This window comes from Periophthalmus magnuspinnatus, chromosome 21, assembly GCF_009829125.3.
Source record: "Periophthalmus magnuspinnatus isolate fPerMag1 chromosome 21, fPerMag1.2.pri, whole genome shotgun sequence".
NCBI lineage: Eukaryota > Metazoa > Chordata > Actinopteri > Gobiiformes > Gobiidae > Periophthalmus > Periophthalmus magnuspinnatus.
The window spans coordinates 1,379,898-1,402,243 of NC_047146.1; the positions used below are offsets into that span (position 1 = coordinate 1,379,898).

The window sequence follows — 22,346 nt, forward strand, 5'->3', positions numbered from 1 at the left end:
CAGCTGAAGGACGTCCTCATGGAGACACATGAGGCTGATTCAGATACTACCCTAAAATAGACTCTGAACCAGGACTAAGGACTGAAGAAGAACTGAAGAAGGACTGAAGAAGAACTGAAGAAGAACTGAAGTAGGACTAAAAAAGGACTGAAGTAGGACTGAAGTAGGACTGAAGAAGGACTGAAGTAGGACTGAAGAAGAACTAAAGAAGGACTGAAGAAGAACTGAAGAAGAACTAAAGTAGAACTGAAGAAGGACTGAAGAAGGACTAAAGAAGGACTGAAGTAGGACTAAAGAAGAACTGAAGTAGGACTAAAGAAGGACTAAAGTAGGACTGAAGAAGGACTGAAGAAGGACTAAAGAACTGAAGAAGGACTGAAGAAGGACTAAAGAAGGACTGAAGTAGGACTAAAGAAGAACTGAAGAAGGACTGAAGTAGGACTAAAGAAGAACTGAATAAGAACTGAAGTAGGACTAAAGAAGAACTGAATAAGAACTGAAGTAGGACTGAAGAAGAACTGAAGAAGGACTGAAGAAGAACTGAAGAAGGACTGAAGAAGAACTGAAGAACTGAAGTAGGACTGAAGTAGGACTGAAGAAGAACTAAAGTAGGACTAAAGAAGAACTGAATAAGAACTGAAGGAGGACTAAAGGCCTGAAGTAGAACTAAAGAAGGACAAAAGAAGGCCTGAACAAGAACTGAAGAAGGATGAAAGAACTCAAGGACTGAAGGATTGAACTAGACCTGAAGAAGGGCTGAAGAACTGAAGTAGGACTAAAGAAGAACTGAAGAAGAACAGAAGAAGGACTGAAGAAGAACTGAAGTAGAACTGAAGAAGAACTGAAGAAGAACAGAAGAAGGACTAAAGAAGAACTGAAGTAGAACTGAAGAAGAACAGAAGGACTAAAGAAGAACTGAAGCAGGACAGAAGAAGGACTAAACCAGGAGTAAACCAGAGGATCCTTACGAAGTTGTGAATGACGTTGGTGAGGGTCCACACCAGAGGGACACTGAAGAATGGGATACTGAGCAGGACCACGTGCAGAGCGCAGACCCCCAGAGCGTAAGTAAGCCAGATGCCCCGGCTGTTCATGACTCTTGTGTTTGGGTTCACCTCACTGTGTGCCACGCCCACGTTCATCTCAACCTGAACACAGACACAGACACAGGTTTAGTTTACAGTTTAGTAACAGTAACACTTTGAAAAATAAATAATCGACAAAATGGCGTCCTGAAAACAGTGGAATAAAGATCAAACTCAAACATGAATCAGTCCAAATAAAACTTCAGAGACTCAAGGAGAAGAAACGACCAGAACATGGAGAAACATCTGAAAAGTCCAGTTTGAAGAACAGGTCTGCAGTCTGGACTTGTCTGAGTGATAAAAAAAAAACATCATACATCATGTGGTTGAACTTTGACCTTTGGCACACATTCCTCAGCAGAACAAAATTTGGAGTTTGAGCTTCATCCAGAGGTAGGTGTGTGGGATCAGCCTGAGCTCAGGGACCACAGAGGCCGTGAAACAAAGTACAAGTAGTAAAGAACTGTACTTCAGTAACATTTTTAGTCATCTATACTTTACTGAAGTAGTAGAAAGTACAAAGTATTTTTATTACAGTTTGAGGTCTGCTGAAAAGGCTGAAGGTTTATTTTTAACTTGTTCATAGTTTAAGCCACAGACTGTTTATATAAATGGACACGCTAACCCGCTAACCGCCACGAACTGTGCTAAACAGCGCCCCCTGTCTGTCTCTGCTGCTTCAGACTCATTCTGGTCTTAAATGTTCGTATTAACCCTCTACATGATCCTGGGGTTTTTATTTCACTATTGTGTCTGTAAATCAAGATCTGAACATTAATAACAGACAAATCAGGTCCTTCTTTCCCCGACGTCGCTCCTGTTAGCGTTAGCAACAGGTTTGATTGACAGCGTCGCTAAGCGCCCGCTCCCTGTTAAACCAGTGGTGTGGGAGGGAAGAGACGTCACCTTTAACATCCTCACTCCTGATTGGCTCTTTGGTTGCTATGATACTCGCGGTCAGAATTCCAAATGTGTAACTCTGCTCCAGATTAGCCGCTAAAACTGTTAGCGTCGATGAGCTTCACCTGGAGCTGAAGCTGTGACGTCAGAATCACTCAGTCTGTGGTTTAAACACGCAAAAATGTAAAAATAAAAACAATAAAAAATATTGATCCAATTATTCCTGTTGAACAAAATTCAGCACAAATCATTTTGATAAAAAAAAAAAAAAAAAAAAAAGTTAAAAGCCTGGTTTAGACCCGGTTTAGTCCCAGCTTAGTCCCGGTTTAGTCCCGGTTTAGACCCGGTTTAGACCCGGTTTAGACCCGGTTTAGACCTTGTTTAGTGCTGGTTTAGTCCTGGTTTAGTCCTGGTTTAGACCTTGTTTAGACCTTGTTTAGACCTTGTTTAGACCTTGTTTAGACCTGGTTTAGACCTTGTTTAGACCTGGTTTAGTCCTGGTTTAGACCTGGTTTAGTCCTGGTTTAGTCCTGGTTTAGTCCTGGTTTAGCCCTGGTTTAGTCCTGGTTTAGCCCTGGTTTAGTCCTGGTTTAGACCTGGTTTAGTCCTGGTTTAGTCCTTGTTTAGTCCTGGCTCAGTCCTGGCTCAGTCCTGGTTCAGTCCTGGTTCAGTCCTGGTTCAGTCCTGGCTCAGTCCTGGTCGTTGGTCAGTGTTTTTATTTCACTCTTGTTCAGTTTTAACAGGACACTTTCACACTCTTTACACACTGATGCTAAGTTTCCCGGTGGGACGTTTAAATTCACTTTGGCCTAATTACGCACAAAAAACAAACCGGTGGCGTGATCTGTTTTCAAATAAAAGAGTTGGATTGTTCAAACTTACTGTTAAACGAGTTCAGACCGAGGAGAACTTGAAATAAACCCGCTAAAGAGAGAAAAAGCTGGATTCCTTCGCTGAGTTTTGCACAAAAACAGCAGAGACTGAAAACGTAACGCTACGTGTGTCCGTGGATTCAAATAGTGTCGCCCCAGAGTTTGTCTCGTCAGGCTCAGTCCGCCCAACACACTGAACAAACAGCTTTTACCAAGTATTTGCCTGCACAAATTTACAATATTTATGAGTTAACAACGTACACAAACCTGAAATCAGATAGTAGACTACATATTTTGGATGCTTAACATATAAAACAAATAATATAGAGATTAAATGTGTCATGAAATCCCCCAAAACTACATACGATTCATTTTCATTTACTAAAATTTACAGGAAGTTTCTATATTTTATAAACTATAAACAAAAAGATGATTATAGTTTGTAAACTTGTCTGTTTATATTGTTTTTTAGTTTAGAGAGGATTAGTACATCAGAGACTGCAGAAGGAGCAGAGGATGCAGAAGAGAGGAGCAAATGGGGCAGAGGATGCAGAGGAGAGGGTCAGAGGAGCAGAGGATGCAGAGGAGAGAGTCAGAGGAGCAGAGGATGCAGAGGAGAGGGTCAGAGGAGCAGAGGATGCAGAGGAGAGGGTCAGAGGATGCAGAGGAGAGGGTCAGAGGAGCAGAATATGGTAAAATATTTTGCCTGTGAGACAAAACCCGGGAAAAACAGCCCTACGTTTGTCTGGCCTCTAGATTCATCCAATCAGCGCGCAGCACGCCGGGCGGGCGCGCGCTCTACTTCCGCGTTGCGCCTCATGGAGTTTGTTATGAAAAATCAAACGGAGTCACTGGTCGAGTTCAGGTTTTTCAGATCCACACTGAGGTAAGTCGAGTTTGTTAAAGTTAAACCGCACAGTGACGCGCTAAAGTCGATTAAGAATAAACCGACGCAATCTGAAATCACAGTTAAGTTTTTGTTCGTTTTAATTTCAAAACAAACTCATAACTTGCCTTGATCAGACGTGAACTCTTTAATTAACTCTAATATGAAGCCAGAAAAGTGAACTTAAGATGTTTTGAATAAATAATAAAAATAAAAAAAACACACCTAAATCCTCTGAGATATTTGGTGTTTCATGTAAAATAATGTTTCAAAGGCTCATATTACTCTGCTCATTGTGTGTTTTTGTTTCATTCTCACATGTTTAACGCACAAACCTGCAGATTTAGACTGAGTTCTTCTCTCAGACTGAAAATTCTCTGTTCCACCTTGTGATGTCATCATGTGGTGATACAGGAAGTGCTCCACTGTGTTTTTAAACTCCACACACCTTCATTTATAGAATCATTTGGATCATTTCAGCCATTTGGAGTTTCTAATCTTCTACTGAACTAAAGGTAAAAGTAGGAGGAGTTCACTTGAAAACTACCACTTGATGACATCACAAGGTGGAACGTCGCATTTTGATCTTTGGAGATGTTACAGACTAATAATAAAGTGTGAATGAAACAAAACACAAGCCCAGGTCTGTTGTTGAACATTAGAAATAATTGTAAAGTAATAATCAGATGCTTTTAGGTGGCGACCGTGGCTCAGTTGGTAGAGCGTTTGCCCACTCATCTGAAGGTTGCCGGTTTATTTCCCGCTCTCCACATAAACATCATTGGTTGAGCGTCAGATCCACTGACCCACAGGTCGGCGTGCGATTCCAGCTCACACAGATGAACACTGTTGTGTCCTTGGGCAACACACTTAACCCCAGTGTGTGTGTGAATGTGTGTGTAGGGGTGTGGGGGTGGGTGTGAGTGTGTATATGTGTATGAATGTGTGTGTGAATGTGTGTGTGAATGTGTGGGGGTGTGTGTGTATATGTGTGTGGGGGTGTGTATGTGTGTGTATATATGTGTGTGTATTGTGTGTATATATGTGTGTGTATATGTGTGTGTGTGTTTCTTTGCGCTGTATAAACATGTGACCGTTCACTGTGTGTATGTGTGTGTGTATATATGTGTGTGAGTAGGGGTGTATGTGTGTGTATATATGTATATGTGTGTATATGTGTATATATGTGTGTGATTGTGTGTGAATGTGTGTGTGTAGGGGTGTGTATGTGTGTGTGTATTGTGTGTATATATGTGTGTGAATATGTGTGTGTATATGTGTGTGAATATGTGTGTGTATATGTGTGTGTATATATGTGTGTATATGTGTGTGTGGTTCTTTGCGCTGTATAAACATGTGACCGTTCACTGTGTGTATGTGTGTGTGTATATATGTGTGTGAGTAGGGGTGTATGTGTGTGTATATATGTATATGTGTGTATATGTGTGTGTGTATATATGTGTGTATATGTGTGTGTGGTTCTTTGCGCTGTATAAACATGTGACCGTTCACTGTGTGTATGTGTGTGTGTATATATGTGTGTATATGTGTGTGTGGTTCTTTGCGCTGTATAAACATGTGACCGTTCACTGTGTGTATGTGTGTGTGTATATATGTGTGTGAGTAGGGGTGTATGTGTGTGTATATATGTATATGTGTGTATATGTGTGTGTGTATATGTGTGTGTGGTTCTTTGCGCTGTATAAACATGTGACCGTTCACTGTGTGTATTGTGTTGTCGTGTGCAGATTTGTGTGACGATGCACCAGCTCTCCGCCCACACCGTGCGTCTGCTGTCCAGCGCTCAGGTCGTGGCGTCGGTGCTGAACGTGGTGAAGGAGCTGACGGAGAACGCCCTGGACGCGGACGCCACCGCCATCGACGTCAAACTGGTAAAACTCCGTCTGTGTCGATCACGTTTGAAATGGGCCAAACTGGAAAATCACTGTGTGTCAGATGCCCTCCCTGTGTGTGTCAGATGCCCTCCCTGTGTGTGTCAGATGCCCTCCCTGTGTGTGTCAGATGCCCTCCCTGTGTGTCAGATGCCCTCCCCGTGTGTCAGATGCCCTCCCCGTGTGTCAGATGCCCTCCCCGTGTGTCAGATGCCCTCCCCGTGTGTCAGATGCCCTCCCTGTGTGTGTCAATGTGTTCTTTCTATGTCCGTGATGAGGAGTTTGCATGTTCTCTCTATGTCCGTGTGGAGTTGCGTGTTCTCTCTATGTCCGTGAGGAGTTTGCATGTTCTCTCTATGTCCGTGTGGAGTTGCGTGTTCTCTCTATGTCCGTGAGGAGTTGGATGTTCTCTCTATGTCCGTGTGGAGTTGCGTGTTCTCTCTATGTCCGTGAGGAGTTGCATGTTCTTTCTATGTCCGTGTGGAGTTTCGTGTTCTCCCTATGTCCATGAGGAGTTGGATGTTCTCTCTATGTCTGTGAGGAGTTTGCATGTTCTCTCTATGTCCGTGTGGAGTTGCGTGTTCTCTCTATGTCCGTGTGGAGTTGCGTGTTCTCTCTATGTCCGTGAGGAGTTGGATGTTCTCTCTATGTCCGTGAGGAGTTGGATGTTCTCTCTATGTCCGTGTGGAGTTGCGTGTTCTCTCTATGTCTGTGAGGAGTTGCATGTTCTTTCTATGTCCGTGTGGAGTTGCGTGTTCTCTCTATGTCCGTGAGGAGTTGCATGTTCTTTCTATGTCCGTGTGGAGTTGCGTGTTCTCTCTATGTCCGTGTGGAGTTGCATGTTCTCTCTATGTCCGTGTGGAGTTGCGTGTTCTCTCTATGTCCGTGTGGAGTTGCGTGTTCTCTCTATATCCGTGTGGAGTTGCGTGTTCTCTCTATATCCGTGTGGAGTTGCGTGTTCTCTCTATGTCCGTGTGGAGATGCGTGTTCTCTCTATGTCCGTGTGGAGTTGCGTGTTCTCTCTATATCCGTGTGGAGTTGCGTGTTCTCTCTATGTCCGTGTGGAGATGCGTATTCTCTCTATGTCCGTGTGGAGATGCGTGTTCTCTCTATGTCCGTGTGGAGTTGCGTGTTCTCTCTATGTCCGTGTGGAGTTGCGTGTTCTCTCTATGTCCGTGTGGAGATGCGTGTTCTCTCTATGTCCGTGTGGAGTTGGATGTTCTCTCTATGTCCGTGTAGAGTTGCATGTTCTTTCTATGTCCGTGTGGAGTTGCGTGTTCTCTCTATGTCCGTGTGGAGTTGCATGTTCTCTCTATGTCCGTGTGGAGTTGCGTGTTCTCCCTATGTCCATGAGGAGTTGGATGTTCTCTCTATGTCCGTGAGGAGTTTGCATGTTCTCTCTATGTCCGTGTGGAGTTGCGTGTTCTCTCTATGTCCGTGTGGAGTTGCGTGTTCTCTCTATATCCGTGTGGAGTTGCGTGTTCTCTCTATATCCGTGTGGAGTTGCGTGTTCTCTCTATGTCCGTGTGGAGATGCGTGTTCTCTCTATGTCCGTGTGGAGTTGCGTGTTCTCTCTATATCCGTGTGGAGTTGCGTGTTCTCTCTATGTCCGTGTGGAGATGCGTATTCTCTCTATGTCCGTGTGGAGATGCGTGTTCTCTCTATGTCCGTGTGGAGTTGCGTGTTCTCTCTATGTCCGTGTGGAGTTGCGTGTTCTCTCTATGTCCGTGTGGAGATGCGTGTTCTCTCTATGTCCGTGTGGAGTTGGATGTTCTCTCTATGTCCGTGTAGAGTTGCGTGTTCTCTCTATGTCCGTGTGGAGTTGCGTGTTCTCTCTATGTCCGTGTGGAGTTGCATGTTCTCTCTATGTCCGTGTGGAGTTGCGTGTTCTCTCTATGTCTGTGTGATATTGCAAACACTGCTTTATTAATATGGTCAGTTCTCATATTTTTATTGTTTGATTTTTGTTCTTAAAATTAAAATTAATAAATAACTTTAATGACAGTTGATTACTAATTTCCTGTATTTTGTTTGTTGTTTTTTTTTTCCAGGAGAATTTTGGCCTGGAGCGTATCGAGGTGAGGGATAACGGGATTGGGATCAGAGCCGAGGACGCTCCGGTGATGGGCGTCCGACATTTCACCTCCAAAATCAGCTCCCACGAGGATCTGGAGACTCTGCAGACGTACGGCTTCAGAGGAGAGGCGTTAGGCTCCATCTGCGCCGTGGCCGAGGTGAGGAGGAGCCGGGAACGAGCCAGGGATTTCAGTTTGTCAGAGCGCATCGAAAATCAGATACTCGTTGGCCCGTCACCCCAGTCACTCCAAGCTCATCGAGGCTAACGGCTGTAGTGGCTAATTTAGAGCTGAATTCCAACTGCGAGTATCATAGCAACCAAAGAGCCAATCAGAAGCATCTTATTAATGTTCATGTCTTGATTTACAGACACAATAGTGAAATAAAAACCCCAGGATCATGTAGAGGGTTAATACGAACATTTAAGACCAGAATGAGTCTGAAGGACAGAGACAGAGAGAGGAGACAGAAACAAAAAATAAACTCAAAATAAAAATAAAAAATAACTAAAAAAAACAACAAAACCTCAAAATAACGAAAAAAAGTTAGAAATAAATTCAAAAAAATAAAATTAAATAAAAAAAAAAAAACTAAAAAAACAAAACAAACTCAAAGTAACGAAAAAAAGTTAGAAATAAACTCAAAATAAAAAACTCAAAATAACAAAAAAAAAGAAAAATAAACTCAAAATAACAAAAAAGTAAAACAAAAATTTACTAAAAAAAACTCAAAATAAAAAAGTTAAAAATAAATAACCTCAAAATAACTAAAAAATAACAAATAAAAATGGAAAAATATTGAAAAATATAAACTCAAAATAAAAAACCCAGGATCATGTAGAGGGTTAATACAAACATTTAAGACCAAAATGATGAGTCTGACAGTGGCGGTGGCGGCGGCGGCTAGCAGATTAGCTCTGTCCATTTACACTCACCTAAAGGATCATTAGGACCTGTTCAATTTCTCCTTAATGCAATTATCTAATCAGCCAATCACATGGCAGTTGCTTCATTTAGGGGCGTGGTCCTGGTCAATCTCCTGAACTCCAAACTGAATGTCAGAATGGGAAAGGTGATTTAAGTGATTTTGAGCGTGGCCTGGTTGTTGGTGCCAGACGGGCCGGTCTGAGTATTTCACAATCTGCTCAGTTACTGGAATTTTCACGCACAACCGTTTCTAGGGTTTACAAAGAATGCAGTGAAAAGGGAAAAACATTCAGTATGCGGCAGTCCTGTGGGCGAAAATGCCTTGTTGATGCTAGAGGTCAGAGGAGAATGGGCCGAGTGATTCAAGCTGATAGAAGAGCAGCGTTGACTGAAATAACCACTCGTTACAACCGAGGAATGCAGCAAAGCATTTGTGAAGCCACAACACGCACAACCTTGAGGCGGATGGACTACAACAGCAGAAGACCCCCTCGGGTACCACTCATCTCCACTACAAATAGGAAAAAGAGGCTACAATTTGCACGAGCTCAACAAAACTGGACAGTTGGAGGTGGAAAAATGTTGCCTGGTCTGATGAGTCTGGATTTCTGTTGAGACATTCAAATGGTAGAGTCAGAATTTGGCGTAAACAGAATGAGAACATGGATCCATCATGCCTTGTTCCCACTGTGCAGGTGGTGGTGGTGGTGGTGGTGGTGGTGGTGGTGTAATGGTGTGGGGGATGTTTTCTTGGCACACTTTAGGTCCCTTAGTGCCAATTGGGCATCATTTAAATGCCACAGGTTACCTGAACATTGTTTCTGACCATGTCCATCCCTTCATGACCACCATGTACCGTCCTCCTCCTCTACTTCCAGCAGGATAATGCACCATGTCATAAAACTCCAATCATTTCAAATTGGTTTCTTGAACATGACAATGAGTTCACTGAACTACACTGGCCCCACAGTCTCCAGATCTCAACCCCATAGAGCATCTTTGGGATGTGGTGGAACAGGAGCTTCATGCCCTGGATGTGCATCCCACAAATCTCCAACTGCAAGATGTTCCTCTCAATATGGACCAACATTTGTAAAGAATCAGCTCCTTGAATCAAAGCCACGTAGAATTAAGGCAGTTCTGAAGGTGAAAGGTCAAACACCGTATTAGTCTGGTGTTCATCATGATCCTTCAGGTGAGTGTATATACAGTGGTCCCTGGTTCATGTTCTAAAAATAACCCACAACAGGTGAAATCCACGAAGTATCATCTTTATTTTTTACATTATTCTCTCTGTTTTTGTCTGTAAAACCCCTCACCACACACTTTATACACTTTTCTCACACAGGCGTTAACATTTTCTCACATTTCTCTCTCGTTTAAACTCTCTCAAAGTTCAAACCTTCGTAGGCGTCTTTGTCGGTGCAGAACGTTTCATCGACATTGTGGGTTTTGTCGGGGAGAAGTGTGTCAGATGCCCTCCCCCTGTGTGTCAGATGCCCTCCCCGTGTGTGTCAGATGCCCTCCCCGTGTGTGTCAGATGCCCTCCCCGTGTGTGTCAGATGCCCTCCCCGTGTGTGTCAGATGCCCTCCCCCTGTGTGTCAGATGCCCTCCCCGTGTGTGTCAGATGCCCTCCCCCGTGTGTGTCAGATGCCCTCCCCGTGTGTGTCAGATGCCCTCCCCGTGTGTGTCAGATGCCCTCCCCGTGTGTGTCAGATGCCCTCCCTGTGTCTCCCTGTGTCTTATTCTTCATAGACGTTTATTTATCTGTACAAACTTGTTCTGTGATTGTTTTAGTTCGTTAGTGGTTTTGATGCATTTTACATGTTCTACCTGTGCTTTTTCTATACATTTAATGCTGTTGTTCGAGTTGTATTTCATTTGTAAAGTGTTTGTCAGAATGTACTGAATGTACTTTGTAGCTTTATCAGAAATATGAAAACAATCAGAATAATGTACTATTTTATTAAATGTTATATTTATTATTTCATATAGAAAAACTAGTTTTACAAAATCCTGTTACAACAAAACTGTTGTTTGTTTATATTGTGCCCAAAGTTCTGCAGTAAAGTGGATTGTACAGATATTTACATTTATAAGTATTGAGGCATTTATATTTGTAGCTGATTTGTACAAAATAAATACATGTACTGTATAAAAATATAAACCTTAAATACTTTTGTAGAATAATCTCACATTTTACTGTCCACACTGAACAACTGGACGGTGGGCCCTCAGCTGAAGGGCCCTCAGCTGAAGGGCCCTCAGCTGAAGGGCCCTCAGCTGTGGGCCCTCAGCTGAAGGGCCCTCAGCTGTGGGCCCTCAGCTGAGGGCCCTTCAGCTGTGGGCCCTCAGCTGTGGCCCCTCAGCTGAGGGCCGTTCTGGTAGTTTACCAGGTAACAGGCGACGTTGAACAGTTGGTGTACACTTCCACAGACAGACACAGAGACGAGTCCATCAAAAAGTTTGTTTTCTTTTACTCTGCGGAGGCAGCGCTCCACGTGGACCTGAAGACGAGCTCCAGACTGAGTCTGCAGGAGATCCTCTCGGCTCATTTGGGCCGTTCCTGAGAAGTAGACGGGGCGATGCACTTTGCAGGGAGCGAGATCATCGATCAGAAAACCCTTGTCCACCATCACTGCCATGTCTGGCTGCAGTACATTGATGATGCCTGAATGTTTGAAGATCTCACGGTCACTCGTGGATCCAGGATACAAGGCGGACACGAAAGTGATGGCACCATGAGGGGCCAGGCCGATCATGGCCCTGAGTGTGGAGTGTGAGATGTGTGTGGAGCACAGGTCACCTGGTAAGAGGAGATCTGAGGAGGTCTGACAGTAAATCTCTATGAAATCAAGCACCACGTGTGTGTCAGAGAATGCTGCAAACTCTGGTGGGAGGAGAGTCCTCACAACCTCACGTGGCAACCACAGACGTTTGCTTCCAAGCAGCTGGTAAAGAAAGCTGGTCCAGGTGGTGATTATGCTGCTCACCGTGGAACAGTGAACACCAAACCGTGTGGCGAGATCTTGAGGTAGAAGTCCGACAGAAAGGTACATGAGGAACATGAACAGTTCATCAACAAGAGGAAGTGTCTGCAAAAACAAAGCAAAAACAATCAAACCATCTGCGTAAAACATCTGGAGACCTGAGATCAGCCTTTGTTTGATTTGACTGTACTGCCACAAGAGGGCGCTATGTTGCCATCTTTTATTCTGTTCCTTTTATGCTCCTGTTGTGTGTAGTAAATACCACTATGTTAATACTACAGCCTGTTTTCCCTCATATGACCTTTGACATAACTGCACTGTGATAAATGTAAAGTGTCTCAGACCGTGGGTTTACGAGCGGAGTCCGCCGCAGAGGCCTCGGGGTTCATGACCCGGATCATCCTGGTCCTCACTGTGGGTTCAATCAATCTCCAGAAATGTTGGAAATGTCGATAAGAGGCAAATCTGTGGGAACAAAAAGAGGAGGTTACACTCTAGAAACACAAGGGGGCAGCACAGTCAGCACGAGACTGCAGTGGAATCTGCTCCAGACCAGTAGACACACCCCTGACCACCTGCTCCACCTGCTCCTCCTCCTGACCACCTGCTCCTCCTGACCACCTGCTCCTCCTGACCACCTGCTCCTCCTGACCACCTGCTCCTCCTCCTGACCACCTGCTCCACCTGCTCCTCCTGCTTCTCCTGATCAACTGCTCCTCCTCCTGAGGGTGGCGCTGTGCAGAAGGGTGGTGCTGTGCGGAGGAGGGTGGCGCTGTGCGGACGAGGGTGGCGCTGTGCAGGGACAGTGGGAAAGAGACCGATCGAGAACAAATCAAGTGTCTGATCAATGAAATGTGATTAAGAGAAGAGAAGGATTCAGAGACATTCAGGTTACACACTCCACACACACTCCACACGCACACTCCACACGCACACTCCACACGCACACTCCACACGCACTCCGCATGCACTCCACACGCACACTCCACACGCACTCCGCATGCACTCCACACGCACACTCCACACGCACACTCCACACGCACTCCGCGCACAGAGCATTAAATAACTTTGAGCCAAGTGTCCAAACGGTTATTAGACTATTAAAACACATGAGAAGTGCATGTACATGAAAGTGTCCCACAGGCGCGGGGACAGGCGCGGGGACAGGCGCGGGGGACAGGCGCGTGTTTATGGAGCTGTGAGACACAGAAGTTTGTATCAACTCATTAAACTGATCCAAACTCACCTCGTGTAAAAGCGGATGTCTTCGTCTGAGGCCGCGAAACGCTCCAAACAGAAGCGACTGTCCAGCCCCAGCAGCCCGCGCTCCTCCTGCTGCTCCTCGTGCAGCTCCTCATGCTGCTCCTCCTGCAGCTCCTCCTGCAGCTCCTCATGCTGCTCCTCCTGCAGCTCCTCCTGCAGCTCCTCATGCTGCTCCTCCTGCAGCTCCTCCTGCAGCTCCTCATGCTGCTCCTCCTGCTGTATGTCGTTGTCTTTTATTCCACTTGTCTGTGATTTGGTGTAATCGTGGTCCGGAGCTGAGAGCTTCACTCCAGAGGTGTCCCCAGAGGTGTCCCCAGAGGTGTCCCCAGAGGTGTCTCCAGAGGTGTCTCCAGAGGTGTCCCCAGAGGTGTCTCCAGAGGTGTCCCCAGAGGTGTCTCCAGAGGTGTCTCCAGCGGTGTCCCCAGAGGTGTCCCCAGAGGTGTCTCCAGCGGTGTCCCCAGAGGTGTCCTGATGCACTGTGGACTCTGCGGGACTGTCCACGCTGGGTCGTGGGAGTGAGTAGTTGTTCCAGTGGAAGAGCAGGGGCACAGAGCCTCTCTTTAACCTCCTCAGTCCTCCGGGGGTCGCCACTATGTTCCCCGGGGGGAAGTGCCGGCTGCACACTCTGGTGCCGTGGGTGGGGGTGAAGTTGTCCCTCCGGATGTTCTCCAGCCACTGCGCGCGCACAGAGCCGTCCACAGGAAACGCGTGGAGACTAATGTTTAAACTGTAGCGTGACGAGGCCGTGCACAGAGGCACGCAGCAGTGCAGAGCAGACACCCCCACGGTCTGGAACGACAGACGCTTCCTCTTCACTCGGAACATGCTCATTTTCACCGCTCAACTGCAAAATAATCATGTCCCAGTGTGTCCAGAGTGACGTCAGGACCGGAAGTGCTCACGATAACACTTAACCCGGAAGAGAGTAACAGAAGAGAGTGTTCAGAATAAAACTAAATATGAGACTTTCAGAATAAAACTAAATATGAGACTTTCAGAATAAAACTAAATATGAGACTTTTCAGAATAAAACTAAATATGAGACTTTCAGAATAAAACTAAATATGAGACTGTTCAGAATAAAACTAAATAAGAGACTTCAGAATAAAACTAGAGATGCCACATTAAAGGGCGTGTTACTCTATTTTCTGATGTTCTAAAGTCGTTTCCTCGTCACACACAGACCTGGAGTTGTGTGTTTTTGTTTCATTCTCACATGTTTAACACAAACAAACCTGCAGATTTAGGCCGAGTTCTTCTCTCAAACTGAAAACACTCTGTTCCACCTTGTGATGTCATCATGTGGTGATACAGGAAGTGCTCCGCTGTGTTTTTAAACTCCACACTCCTTCATTTCTAGAATCATTTGGATCATTTCAGCTTCTGGGAATTGCCCCAATCTACTGAACTAAAGGTAAAAAGGAGCTGTTAATTTGAAAACTACCACTTGATGACATCACAAGGTGGAACGTCGCATTTTGAGCTTTGTAGATGTAACAGACTAATAATAAAGTGCGACTCAAACATGTGTGAATGAAACAAAACACAACTCCAGGGCCTCACTGTTAGCGTCACTACTTCCTGTCCAGTTTTATTTCTATGAGTTGTTTTTTTTTTACGATAAATTGAATAAATATTTAGTGGACGGGGAGCTGTGTGTGGATGTCACTGACGACATGTTCAACACAACACAAATAAAATAAATACTTCAGCAGAGACACTGTCTACAAAGAGACATATCTGTGTGTCGATGCTAACGCTAATGCTAATTTTGAGGCGTAATAAATATTAAAAAACACAAACTGAAGTATTCCACATGTAAAAATGATTGCTCTTTATTGTAACTGTGATGGAAATAGGTTGTTTATTTTATGTTTTTCGATTTTAATAAAAGAGTCGACTGAGCCTGAGCTCACCTCGTATCTGGAATGTGGCAGTTAGCGCGTTAGCCATGTCCGTTTATTCACCTTATTCCAGAAGTTGCCATGGGCGCCGCCATCGTCATTTGGGTTGTATATTTATGTATATTATTTTATTTATTTATGTTTCATTTTTATATTATTATTATTTTTATTTTTTATAAATTAATTATTTTTTATATTATTATTATTTTTTTTATTAATTCATTATTTTTTTATTTATTTTTCATTTTTATATTATTACTTTTTTATTAATTAATTAATTTTTTTATTTTATTTTATTTTTTATAGATTTTTTTATATCTTAGCACAGAAACTTTTCACAAATCCTGGATTTCCACTTAACCGGAAGTGCTGTTTCAAAGAAAGTTCCATTTAGCTGCATTTACTGAAAAAGTGGGCGTGACTGAATAAAGTTAATATTTACAGTCCATAAAATCAGGTTTAGGCCTTTTCATTTCTCATCCTGTTGTCTTTATCTAAACGTAAACTAGATTACTGAATAATGCAGACTGAATTATGACAAAATGAACAGATGTGTCGTATTTATTATAAATCGCTCTGGAGTATAAGTCGCACCAGCAAATAAATCATAATAATGAAGAAAAAAACATACAAATGACACTGGACTGTAAGTCACATTTTTTGAGGGAGATTAATTTTACAAAATCCGAGCCCAAGAACAGACATTTTATCTTTAAAGTGAAGTTCTAATAATAATAATAAAATGTGAACAACAGGCTGAATATCAGTACATCACACTACCACTAACGCTAATGCTAACGCTAACGTAACACATTTATATTTATTCAGCTCCATGAAGCACAGACAGAACTGAACACGTGTCTGGTTTGTTAACGTAAGATATTAACAGTTAATCAGATAAATAAAGCAGAAAAAACAACAAGTTTACTCTGGATCTCACTCCAAATCAATAAATCCACTGAATTCTTCATCCTCGGTGTCGATTCTGAACAAATATGATTTTCTTTTAGGGGCATTTTTGTTCAGTGTTTCTCTTTGTCTTTTAAATGAGTGTAATGTTGATATTTTAAATGTTCAGTGGTTCAGGAGGAGTAGATACTGGTCCAAGTCTAGAGCCCCTCGCACGACTGTCACTGTGACAAGAACCAACATGTGACTTTATAGATTTGAATCATTTCATGTATAAGTCAAATCTGAGTATAAGTCGCACCAACGACAAACTGAAAAAAGTGACACTTATAGTCTGTAAAATGCAGTACTTGTGTTGTATGTGACTGTTTCTCGGTTCTCTCTTGTTGGTTGTAGGTAACTGTGACCACAAAGACCAAGGACGATGACGTGAGCGTTCAGTACAGTCTGGACTCCAGCGGCAACATCGTCTCTCAAAAGCCCTCTCACCTGGGACAAGGTGCGACGCGCAGCTTTAAATCGTCATTGTTTTATCATTTTCACATTTTAAATCACAATATTCATCTCAAAACCACTTAAATAAACTGAACAGGTACGCGGACGTCGCCGTAAACGTCGTCACGACAAAGCGCCGCCTGCTGTAGCGCCCCCTACGGACAGACGCACGTCGCACTAGAGCGGCACGTTTTTTTTAAACATTTGTACCGAAACGACGACGCGACGCTGCAGAATCCTACGAGTATCAGCGATTAAGAAAATAAAACTGGAGAAGGAAGAGCGGACGTCACTGTGGGCGTGTCACAGTGGGGCGTGTCACAGTGGGGCGTGTCGCAGTGGGCGTGTCACAGCAGAAAGAAGCAGTGAGGAGGGAGCTGAAGATTTGTTGTTGTTGTTTTTTTTTAAATTTATCTGTAAAAAGTCGATTAAACTCATGATTCACTCGTTTACTCTGTCCTTCTACTGTTTTCTGTGTAAATAGTAGTTTTTTGCGTGCGCTCCCCCTGCAGGTGCGGTGTTGTGACTGCAGTTTGGGTCAGACGCACAGAGATACGCATTCGTTTTGAGCGCTTTGGCCACGCCCTCTTTTTAGTCGACCAATCGGCGGCACACGTCTTTAATCCAAGAGTTTATTTTAGTCACAAAACTGAAAGAAAAAATACACAAAATTTATTAATTCTAACAGGATTTAAAGCTCAAATACTGTTGTCTCGTCCAAAACAGACCCGGAGTTGTGTTTTGTTTAATTATTAGTCTGTCTACGTCTTTGAAGCTCAAGACGCTGTAATGGGACCTTTAATAACGAATAATAATTAGCTTATTTTCGGACGCTTTAACTCATTTAGTTCTAATCATAGTGTCCACTCCCGGCCGTAAACGTGACCAGGTGGCGTGTTTTTTGATTCCAGGTACAACAGTGAGCGTGCAGAGGCTGTTCAGAAACCTCCCCGTGCGCCGGCAGCTCTACTCCTCCTCAAAGAAGTGCAGAGAGGAGCTGAGGAGGATACAGGAAGTGCTCACCGCCTTCGCCATCGTCAAGCCCGAGCTCAGGATCGCACTGTATCACAACAAGGTAACGGATGAAGTTTTACAAATCCAGACTCATCTCTCTCTGTATTTTTTTTATTTTTTATACAGATTGATATCAGTCTGGTCCCTCCCACGTGATCGTCCAATCAGATGTGTTCGTTTCAGTGACGCGTGTGAAACGAAGCGGCTCATTGGTCGCCTGTGAATCAAGTTTATCAGGTTAACTGTTTAGCGCTTCGTTTATTTATTCTGCAGAAATCCGCCTTTTTTTTTTTTAGCCCCTGTGACATTTTTTGCCATTATTATTATTTCCGACACGGGCGGATCACGCCTGTCCCTGATTGGCTGATCCACCTCCAGCGAGGACATTCACGGATGACCAGACTCACATCTTTGTAAAGTGTGGATGAACTGTGTGTTCTGGACGCCAGGCGAGTCTATTGTGTCGTGTCATTCCAAATAAAAACAAAAAGTGGAGTCCAGGTGTTAATTCTATGGTAAAATGTGCCTTTTCAAATCGCGTGTTTTAGACTGAAACTGTCACAAAAACCTCAAAATGTGGAGACACGATTGTCTTTTGGGCTGGTTCTAGTCTAGTCAGCAGTGTTCTGGATGTACTGCAGCTGACAGAGGGGGGTTCTATATGTACGTCTACGCCAGAACGTTCAGCAGTTACCGTGGCGACGTTAGCAAAACACCGCCATAGTTTTACAAAAGTCTGAAAACAAAATTTAAAGAGCAGATTTTCAGGAGCCTCGTGGTTCTGTTTAGGAGTTTGATTTTACACAAAAAGCTGAGAGCGACTCACTGACAAACTGTTGGCTAATGCTAGTGCTAGTGCTAGTGCTAGTGCTAGCTTGTGACTGATGTTATTTGAGAGGGACGTGTTTAACAGCACAGATCAGCTCACCTGTCGTAGTTCAGATAAATCAGTTCTTTCCGGTCAGATTGTGCCAAAACAAAACTCAGATTAAAGTCTAACAGAGCTTCAGACAGAGCAGTGCCTCCAGTTAGCATCACAGCCTCAGAAAATATTGATGACATTGGACTGCAAAGTGTCAATCTGTTGTCAGTCATATTTACTTTAATTAAACGGCTGTAGTTCAGATGTTCTTGGGTCGAGTCTCGGTGACTTTTTGGATATTTCACCGTAAAAATTTTGTGTGATCAATTGAACTGTGTCTGACCCCCGACCCCCGACCCCCGACCCCTGACCCCGTTTGGATTATGACATCATCACAGTCGACAACATGAAAATTACTTCTTTTCTTTTTTTTTCTATTTATTTTTATGGTTTTCACAATAACAAAATAAATACATACATACTAATAGTAATACAAATATAGAAAGGAAAAAACAAAGACACACACACACACAACAGTGGCAGTGAATTGAATGATATGTAGTTGTGTAAAATGACCACTAGAGGGCCACATTAGTCTGTGTTATAGGACAGAGTTATTCCCATCACTAGAATCTGATGAAGACCTCTGGAATAACCCAGAATAATCTTTTCTAACTTGAACTGAATCATTTGAAAGTTATAAGATTTTTTTTTTTTTTCAGAGTGTTAGGAGTAAAATAAAAGAACGGTTTGTAGTTTCTAAGGTTTGGGTTTGAGATGCGACAATCCTCAGAGCACGATAGAGTCATAAAAAAGTCATATTGAGGTTAAATAAATAACTTTTATGACTCATTATTGATATAAATTAACTATTAAAGCCCAATTCTTATCATAGAATCGGAAAAATAACAAAAGAGTGAGTGGCCAGAGCTGTTATAGTCACGCTTAGCGACGCTGTCAATCAAACCTGTCGCTAACGCTAACAGGAGCGACCTCGGGGAAAGAAGGACCTGATTTGTCTGTTATTAATGTTCAGATCTGGATTTACAGACACAATAGTGAAATAAAAACCCCAGGATCATGTAGAGGGTTAATACGAACATTTAAGACCAGAATGAGTCTGAAGCAGCAGAGACAGAGAGAGGACAGAGTTAAAAAAAAACAACCTCAAAATAACAAAATAATAATAATAATAATAATAATAATAATAATGATAATAAACTCAAAATAAGAAAAATAAATAACCTCAAAATAACTAAAAAAAGGAAAATGAAAATAACGGAAAAAAAACTCAATAAGAAAAAATAAATAAACTCAAAATAACAAAAATAAAATAAAATAAAGAAATAAACTCAAAATAACAAGAAAAAACAAACAAACTCAAAATTAAAAAAAAAAACAGCAGCAGGTACAGAAAGAGGAGACAGTTTTTAACGTAAAGTGAATTGGAGTCAATGGAGCCGCACACACACACACGCACCCCCACACACACGCACACACACACACACACACACACACACACACACACACTGATCCATGTCTGTATGCATACACACAGATATACACATACACAGACTTTATATAATTCTTTTTTATTATTATCCTGTATGTTTTATACGCTTAGCAACATGATTTATTTTAGTTTTTTTATATATATTTCGTATAATTCTGGACAGATTTTTTTAACTGTGTAAATAGTTTTGGTCCATTTAAAACATTCAAACAGGAGCAGGACTGAGTGTAAATGTTTTATCTTGTTTATCTCCGGTCTGTCCTTTAAATGTTTTACATTTTTGGGAAGCAAAATAACCAAAAGCTTTTTTCTCCATTTCCTGCTTTAGTCCAACTGGATTAGTCCTGGTTTAGTCCCGGTTTAGTCCCGGTTTAGTCCCGGTTTAGTCCCGATTTAGTCCCGATTTAGTCCCGGTTTAGTTCCGGTTTAGCCCTGGTTTAGTCCTGGTTTAGTCCTGGTTCAGTCCTGGTTCAGTCCTGGTTCAGTCCTGGTTTAGTCCCGGTTTAGTCCCGGTTTAGCCCCGGTTTAGTCCCGGTTTAGTCCCGGTTTAGTTCTGGTTTAGCCCTGGTTTAGTCCTGGTTTAGTCCTGGTTTAGTCCTGGTTTAGTCCTGGTTTAGTCCTGGTTTGGTTCTGGTTTGGTCCTGGTTTGGTCCTGGTTTAGTCCTGGTTTAGTCCTGGTTTAGTCCTGGTTTAGTCCTGGTTTAGTTCTGGTTTAGTCCTGGTTTAGTCCTGGTTTGGTCCTGGTTTAGTCCTGGTTTAGTCCTGGTTTAGTCCTGGTTTAGTCCTGGTTTCGGTCTCTCGCTCTGACGCGTGTTGAACTTTTGACCCTGTGTCTGGTTTCACAACTCCTCCTCAATCAGTTTTACTACATTCTCAGTTTACATGTGACAAAATGTGTCTTTAAGAACTGCTACGTGCTACAGATGCCCTCCCTGTGCGTCAGATGCCCTCCCTGTGCGTCAGATGCTCTCCCTGTGCGTCAGATGCCCTCCCTGTGTATATCAGATGCCCTCCCCGTGTCTCCATTGAGTTTTATTCTGTGTAAAAGCTGCTGTTTTGGCCCTGTTTTGTCCTGTTTTGGCCCTGTTTTTGTCCTGTTTTGGCCCTGTTTTTGTTTTGTTTTGACCCTGTTTTTGTCCTGTTTTGGCCTTGTTTTGGTTCTGTCTTGGCCCTGTTTTGGCCTTGTTTTTGTCCTGTTTTGGTCCTGTTTTGGCCCCGTTTTGGTCCTGTTTTCGCCTTGTTTTGGCCCCGTTTTGGTCCTGTTTTGGCCCTGTTTTTGTCCTGTTTTGGCCCTGTCTTGGCCCTGTTTTGGTCCTGTCTTGGCCCTGTTTTGGCCCTGTTTTGGCCCTGTCTTGGCCCTGTTTTGGTCCATTTTTGGTCCTGTTTTGACCCTGTTTTGTTCCTCTTTATAAACACATTCTCATTGCAGGTGGTGGTGTGGCAGAAATCCAAAATGGCCGACCTCAGAAGTGCCCTGGTGGCGACTCTGGGCCCGAGCGCCGTGTCCAACCTGCTCCGTGTTCATCACCGGCACCAGGAGCCTGAGGTGAGTCTGTCTGTGACTCAAAACATAAACTATGACCAATCGAACGGTCGACTCAAAAGGCCGCTCTCGAAACTATGAAGTATCTGATCCAAGTTCATGCAACAACTACTTTTTATGTAGAAAAAAGTACTATGAAAAAATGTACTTGTATAAAGTCAGATTAAACTTATGAATTGTCAGTTTAATGTGACTTTTTACAGATAAATACCAAAAAAATAACAGCTCTTCAGCTCCTTCTGTCACTCCTCCTTTCTGCTGTCATCTAAATAAATAAATAGTCAACAAACACACATTTTGGTCGGCACAATAGTGAAATAAAAACACTAGGAAATTGTAAATAAAATAAAAAAGAATAATAATCATCATCATTATAAAACATAAATGTAATAAAAAGGTGTTATGTAGTTGTAGATGACGTGATTACTTAATAAACGTAAAATTAAAGTGAGAAAAAATGTCCTGGGAAACGATTTCAAGCAAAGGATTAAAACCCTCTGTTTTCTGTGACTCATTACAGATTTAAACGACTAGTGTTTTTCTGAGCGGGACGTTTAATTGTAACAAAGTCCGTTCTTTCTGGTCAGATTGTGTTGAAATAAAGCTCAGATTGAAGTTTAATAAAGCTCCCGACAGAACGGTGCCTTCAGTTAGCGTCACACCCCCAGGGAATGTTGATGACGTCGAGGAAGAAAAACTCCGATGATGGAATAACCCGGTCGTTCGGTACATTCAGGTGTCAGCTGATTCTGCTGAACCTCGACCGGACCGACTGCAGCAGGCCCAGATCACAGCGCTGCCCCCACAGGCTCGTACAGTCGGCCCTGGGCGTGGACGTCACTTAATCTGCCTCTCTTCTTACCCTGAAGCGCCCTTCACTCTGGAACGGGGTCAATCTGGACTCGTCGGACCACATGACCTTCTTCTTCCATTGCCCCAGAGTCCGGTCTTTTTTTCTTTAGGATACACAGCCGTTCAGTCCCAATCCCTTGAGTTCCCTTTACTTTGTGCCTGTGGAAATGCTCTGACTTTCACTTTTTAAACACAGCCCTGAGTTCCACTGTTGTCTTTCTTCGATTTGATTTCGCCCAAACGTGTCGCGCGATCATTCAGGATGTTTTTCCGGTCCCCACTGTCCTTCCAGTTTTTAATAACGCGTTGGACAGTCCTTAACCCAATTTTAGTACCGTAAATTCGGGACGATAGAGCGCACCT

At 43.2% G+C, this 22,346-nt stretch overlaps 2 protein-coding genes across 3 annotated transcripts in view; one reads left to right on the forward strand and one right to left on the reverse strand.

Moving 5' to 3' along the window:
* Positions 1–2,993, reverse strand: part of ormdl1 (ORMDL sphingolipid biosynthesis regulator 1) — a 192,687-nt gene extending 189,694 nt beyond the window's left edge. Inside the window, exons 1-2 of one of the 2 annotated variants that reach the window (XM_055230618.1) lie at positions 2,868–2,977; positions 969–1,148 (exon numbers count right to left, since the gene is read on the reverse strand). In XM_055230618.1, coding sequence (XP_055086593.1) covers positions 969–1,142 — 174 coding nt within the window. In that variant the 5' untranslated portion in view covers positions 1,143–1,148; positions 2,868–2,977. Of the gene's footprint in view, positions 1–968; positions 1,149–2,867 lie in introns of both variants that reach the window. The other variant, XM_055230619.1, reaches the window with a different exon arrangement.
* Positions 2,994–3,673: 680 nt separating this feature from the next.
* The window catches only part of pms1 (PMS1 homolog 1, mismatch repair system component), a 32,512-nt gene continuing 13,839 nt past the window's right edge, over positions 3,674–22,346 (forward strand). The window contains exons 1-6 of the mRNA XM_033986942.1: positions 3,674–3,743; positions 5,492–5,635; positions 7,687–7,869; positions 16,101–16,203; positions 17,111–17,274; positions 21,018–21,134. Coding sequence (XP_033842833.1) covers positions 5,504–5,635; positions 7,687–7,869; positions 16,101–16,203; positions 17,111–17,274; positions 21,018–21,134 — 699 coding nt within the window. The 5' untranslated portion in view covers positions 3,674–3,743; positions 5,492–5,503. The remainder of the gene's footprint in view (positions 3,744–5,491; positions 5,636–7,686; positions 7,870–16,100; positions 16,204–17,110; positions 17,275–21,017; positions 21,135–22,346) is intronic.